Source organism: Corvus brachyrhynchos, unplaced genomic scaffold (genome assembly GCF_000691975.1).
Source record: "Corvus brachyrhynchos isolate BGI_N302 unplaced genomic scaffold, ASM69197v1 scaffold34, whole genome shotgun sequence".
In the NCBI taxonomy this organism is placed as follows: Eukaryota; Metazoa; Chordata; class Aves; order Passeriformes; family Corvidae; genus Corvus; species Corvus brachyrhynchos.
This window is the reverse complement of record NW_008238126.1, coordinates 4,941,208-4,947,207: the sequence shown is the minus strand read 5'-3', so window position 1 is coordinate 4,947,207 and position 6,000 is coordinate 4,941,208. Positions and strand designations below refer to the sequence as shown.

At 40.2% G+C, this 6,000-nt stretch overlaps 1 protein-coding gene across 13 annotated transcripts in view; it reads right to left on the bottom strand.

Moving 5' to 3' along the window:
- Positions 1-6,000, bottom strand: part of DMD (dystrophin) — an 896,220-nt gene that overhangs the window by 16,959 nt on the left and 873,261 nt on the right. For 11 of the 13 annotated variants that reach the window (XM_017733467.1, XM_017733469.1, XM_017733458.1 and 8 more), the window contains 3 exons: positions 4,520-4,763; positions 4,048-4,171; positions 21-81 (listed from right to left, as the gene is read on the bottom strand). In XM_017733467.1, the coding sequence (XP_017588956.1) occupies positions 21-81; positions 4,048-4,171; positions 4,520-4,763 (429 nt within the window). Of the gene's footprint in view, positions 1-18; positions 82-4,047; positions 4,172-4,519; positions 4,764-6,000 lie in introns of all 13 variants that reach the window. The other 2 variants (XM_017733459.1, XM_017733457.1) reach the window with 1 other exon arrangement.

The following is a 6,000-nucleotide window of genomic DNA, read 5'->3' as shown; positions in this document are numbered from 1 at the left end:
GGAAAGAGTTGTGCAGCTGCTCCATCACTTCCTCCAAACCTGTGCTTGTGTCCTGGGGAGGGCTGAGCAGCTCATCCTCGCCTGCAAAGCAAATCCACACCACTGCATGAGAGTCTGTGCTAACAGTCTGCATTGCCCAAGTCCTCCTCAAAGCTAACGGTGTTCACTCAGACACATTTTCTGCTTAGTGTACAATAAAAATTTCAAAGGTGAATTTTGTTGACTGTTACTGTTCTCTTTCTTTACATGGATCTAAGGGAAACTAAACGGTGAATTTGAGAAAATTAACACTATTTTAATTCATAAAAGGGGATTTAATAAATAATCTACTCTAGTAAAAGAAGTAGGGTAAAATGTCTGCTAGGAGCATCTAGTTCCATATTTGACACTCATCGTTTCAGCTTCTCTTATTCTATTAATGGAAAAAAAATTGTTGTTGTGAGTGCTGCTGTTGAGCAGCTTTCTAATAGTGCTGGGTTCATGTTGGCACTGCTTTGCCTAGCTGTGCAAATCAGTAGAAACCCAGATTCTCATCTGCATCAGTATTAATATTTCTGACAGTTTAATTGCATCAGATTGGTGCTCCAAGAACACTCAACTGTACTGTAAAAGCGTTTAGCAGCAGTTTAATAAAGCAAAATACATTTCTCCCACTGAATAATTTCTATAACCTGATTATAGGGCAGCAGCTTAATGGGAAATTCAATAAATTTTATTTTTACTGGATTTTTTTGCTCATGCTTTCGTATAACTAAAATCTGTATGTTGTTTTTAATGCAGATCCTAGCCTCCAATATAAATAAAGCATCTGGGAAAAAAAAACACACCTAAAGGACGTACTTTGAGTGAGATTCTCCTTTTTTACTAGATGGCTTTTATCTCTATTAAAACACAAAAGCAATTTTGCCTGCTGCAGTAACTGAGTTACATACTTATTTTGAAAATGACTTAATGACCCTTTATTCTAACGTGTCTTGCCCTACTTGAGTAGGAAACTGTCTGATTTTCTGTTAACATTTACATTCTTTAAACGTTGAGGTGCTCCATGCTAGTGAAAAACCTAGAAAAAGGGATATTAAAGGAGCATTTCAGGGCTGCCTATATTTAAGCCAGGAGTTTAACAAGAGTTATTTCTGACCAAGAGTGATTTCTCCCACTCCAGCACAAGAAGTGGGATAGAGTGCCTGCAAGAAGCACTTAATTCATATAAATTATGGTCTTTGTATCAGCTTCTTTTATTCCATTAATGGTCTAAAAATAGTTGCTGAGGCTGCTTGCTGTTTGTTCAGCTTTCAAGTGGTGCTGGGTTCACACAAATCAACTCACACCATGAGTTACTTTTGCATCAAGCATTGCACTGACAGTGGTGTCTTAGCAAAGCAATGTCCTTGCAGCCTTTGCTGGATGTCAAGGTGAAAACTCAGAGAGAGATCTTCTGCTTCTATCCACTCTGAGGATTTCATCATCCTGAAGAAAGCCTTCTGGCCCTAAAGATCTGAATAAAAGGGCAGTGGTTCTGCTGTCCTGGTCAAGAACTGAAGACAGATACTGATTTCCAAATGTCCTCCTAAGTGTTGATACAAGCTGAATGGTGTTGACCCTCAAAAATCTTGTATTTTTTATTTAAAATGCATTAATTTTTCTCCTCATTTGGATGATTTTTTTCTGAGCATTTTCTTGTAAATGACAAAATGAGACATCACCCAAGCAACTTGACAGAAATAAAGATACCTTCAGACCTCAGTCTCCTCTTTTTACCCACAAGAGCCTTCCCCATTTGTATTTCTACAAAAGGTTTGGAGAGCCGAGCGAGTCTCAAATGTTCTGGTGGTACCTGAACAAATTAAAGTTCAGCAGCAGCCTCTTGCCTCACACACCTCAGAGAACCTCCTCTGCTGCTACACTGCTGGGGGAGAAAGGCCAAGGATAAGGACTTTCCCACTGGGACTCTATGAGGAGAAAAGCAGAACCTTTCCACTTGTCCAGGTGTACTTCAGGTTAACAAGGAATAACTTCTCCTATTTGCAAATGAGGATTTGAGTGGGACACTGTTGTTATTAAAACACTGCTGGTTGGAACACCTTTCACAGCAATCTCTCCTCGGGAAAGCAGAGAGACAGAAGTGCAGTGGGTCTCTATTCAAAGCAAAAAACAACTAAGGTCTAATTTTAAAGAGAAAAACACATAAAAGCTGCCACTACATAACCTGAGACACCTAGAGATCCTCAGTATTTTCTCAAAAATTATGGCTCCCTCATTCCTGGGCACATAGCTGCTGCATGGGAGCATTATTTACACCACCACTCTGTTCCCCTTCACAATTCAGGAGTATTTTAAGCTGTGCTTCAGAAAACTCTCAGCCCAGCAAGCAAAGCTTTCTGGTGTGAAAGGAGACTTGACAAACTGAATTAGTTGCGGTTTGTTAGCTTGGTTAGTAACTCTTTTTATAACTCCACTCCCTGCTGCCAACAGCATGGCTCTGCTGAGTCTCAGTACGATCCTACTGATAACAACTCCACATCTCACTGTCCTCCCACATATTGGCTCAATTGAACCAATGAAATAAAATCAAGTAATTTCTAAATATTTGCTTTAAAAAGTGTGAGCAGTTTGTACGACTCTGTTGTGTTAATCAATTCATTACAGTCTTGTGAGGTGAATGGGACTAATTTTATATTGAGTCAAATGAAAAGAAGTACATTATTGTATTTTGTCCCACTAAAGAATGAAATATTAAACTACAAGACTTCTAATAAGATGGCTAGGAAACATTGTCTTCCTATCTCTTCTTGTGTATTTTAATTAATGTATTTTATGTGATGAAGTTCATGAAATTTCTCCAGAAAGCTGATGCAAATTACACCACTAATACATTTTATCTACTCTGTGTAAGGCATGTATAACAAAATGTTTCCCCACTGCTAATATGATTAATGAAAAGTCCATTTTTACTTTTCCATAAATTCCTGTTACCTGTGATTCTACCCTCACCCCCAGGATTTCAACTTAAGCATTCCTAAAGGTACAATTTATTTCACATTTTTTATTGCAGAGTGTACAGAATCCATCTTGTCATAGGCTGACATTATTGCTTACACTTGGAATGGAATAAAAAGCCCCCCCAAAAGCTGCATTTCCCACCACAACAGCAGTTCAGACACAGCAGAATGTCCCCTCCCATTAAATTTCTCACTGTCATTGACACTTTCACTATCAGTAGTGAAAAGCTCTCACTTAAGCCTCTCACTAATATATGTAAAATAAATTTCTCTGTATGAAGCTGAATATTACCATCAGACTTGAAACATCATCTTCTTGAAGTAATATAAGTGAAATCATTTGCTTAAAGATGTTGAAAAGACTGATTGCTTTTTTACTGGAAGAAAATCCTTGCAATTTGGTAATAAATACTTACTAATTGTGTAACAGACAGGAAATTAGGAAAGTGCCACAGGGCAGTTAATAAAAGCACCAAAATAATAATTCCAGCCTCCAGCTACAGAATATTACTTAACCTTACTCCACAACTCTTATAATGTTCATTATCACATCTGATGTGATACTTAGAAAAGCCACTAGATGAGCACTTCCTGTGAGTGACAGCTCCATCCTACTGATTGAGCCACAACATATTAAAAATAAGATCACATCATTTAACATGGGGATGACTAATCATACATTTAGTCTCTTAGCCATAATTAATATTATGTACATTTAAATCAGTCATGTCATGCTTAATAACTGAAAGTCACTCTGAATAGAATAGTTAGCTTTTCAGTGGCATTTCTTTTCAGAAGTCAAGCCCTGGCTGAACTTTGTGTTTAATATCAAAATATCCAAGCTACCGGCTGCATCATGATCAAAAGAAAAGCCTGAATCATAATGAAGATCCAAAGTATAAACAGCCAGATGACATCAAAGACCACTGCAAATGTCTACTTCATTTCATTTGAACTAAACAGAAAAGTGTTTTCTGTCTTTACGGATTTTCTTCTGGAAAATGGGACATAATTATTTTTTGTGACAACCTGAGCTTCGTTATCTTACCCATGGTTTCTGAAGTCTGGCTGCCAACTACACGAAGAAGCATTGGCTGACTGCTGCCTGACCTCTGCAAAGAGGTAGAAGGAGATGACAGTGTTGTACCATTCACCTTGGCATCTGCCTGTGGCTGAAATAAAAGAAAAAAGTAAGACATTGCTATTAACAACTCACTAATTTATACCTCTGTAATTTTTATTTATTCCATGAATACACAAAATTTTCAGTCTGTTTTTAAGTAAATTCATCCATGCAACCAACACATTTTAATTCTGAATAAAACAAGGAAGAAGCCTAAATAAGAACACTGAAACCCGATTCCACATTCTCATTTGCAGCCTGTAAAACAATTTTGTACTTTTTTCTGACTCACCTCTACAGATAGGATTTCTTGGTATGTTCTTGTTATTGATAACACTTCACACCCTGTTTGGAAAATGACTGTTCAGAGACCTAGAAGAAATGCCTGAGGACTCACCTGCTCCAGCAGCTGCCTCAGCCTGTGCAGCTGCGATTCCAGCTGTTTGTTGTGATCCTCCAGGATCTGCATCCTGGCTTCCAGGCGGCCCTTGTGCTGGCGAAGCAGCTTGGCTTCTGCAATGAGCTCAGCATCCCGGGGGCTCTGCGGAGACACCGGCATCATCTCCGGTGGGGACGGCAGTGGAGACAGACCTTTGTGGTCATGCTGCTGCTTCAAGCGGTCATACTCTGCCTGCAGGTTCCTGTTGGGAAGTGACAAGGGAGCAAAAGCTGTATGGCTCCTGTACAGGGCAGTGACAAGGTACCTCCTCTTGTGTGGTGTGATGTGTCTCACTTTCCAGGGCTCACCTGCACCACCTGCCTCTCTTTCTCCTGAATCCACGTACCTGTGCGCTCACTCCTTGCACATCCACATGGACCTGGTATTAGAGGGACCTGTGGTTCAAAGTTGCCTAAAGGCTCTTGGCATCATCCGAACTCACAACTGATTCCCTCCCAGGGCACCCAATGCAGGAGGCTCCAGACACCCTCCAGAAGCCAGGTATGGTCTGTCCTGAGCTCAGCCCTCCCTCAGCTTCCTGCCCTTTATCCTTTCCCAGAAGTGGGACTGCCAGTTCCCTTCCACACATGGCTACACCTGAGGAGTCATCAGTGCTAAAGGACTCAGAGTGATCAAGCACCTCACAAACACTAAACCAAAGCGGGTGTCACCTGGCACCTGTTACAGATGAGAAACCTCAGAGAGGCAGCCACACCAGAAGTCAGAGCAAAACACAGAACTTGGCTGTCAGTCAGGTCATATCACTCTCCTCTCTTCAGATCTGCAAATGCATTTCCAGCCTAGGGCTAAAATTATCAATTTAATATGAGAAGAAGACAAATTAGTGACCCACTCTGTTAAACTGAACTGCACTAACTTTTGGTGCTATAATTTCCATCTTCTTTGTCCTGCCTAGAGTGCTGCTGTAACTTGATGGCACTGCTAAGCTTGTTCTTTTATTCCATGAAACTCCAACTTTACTCCAGTAAAACACTCCATAGATTAATACGAACTATAGTGCTCCACATGAAAAAAAAAAATCTACCAAGCAGGGAAAGCACAGAAGGTAAGAAATTGAAACCTTGTTAGAGATAACAGTCCAAAACCGCAAAGATAGTAACTTGTAGCAGAAACTTCATAGGCAAGGGAGGCCTAACAAACTACACTGGGATTTTGTTGCTACGATGTTCCTTTACAGTTTCCCAGAGGGGGAAGAATGGCTTGATGCTCTGATAACTGCTTACTCATCACAAGCAGTGACCCAGATTTTACTTTTTCCAACTCGCTCTTATTTGAGGTTGTGAGAACAGACACCTTTTGCCAGTTCTGCCTGCAAACCACAACACACTCTGACAGTTTGGTCTGGAAGCTTAACAGCACCTCAGAAACCTCCCAAAAAATACACTTATGAAAGAAGATTATTGTGACCAGAACAAGAA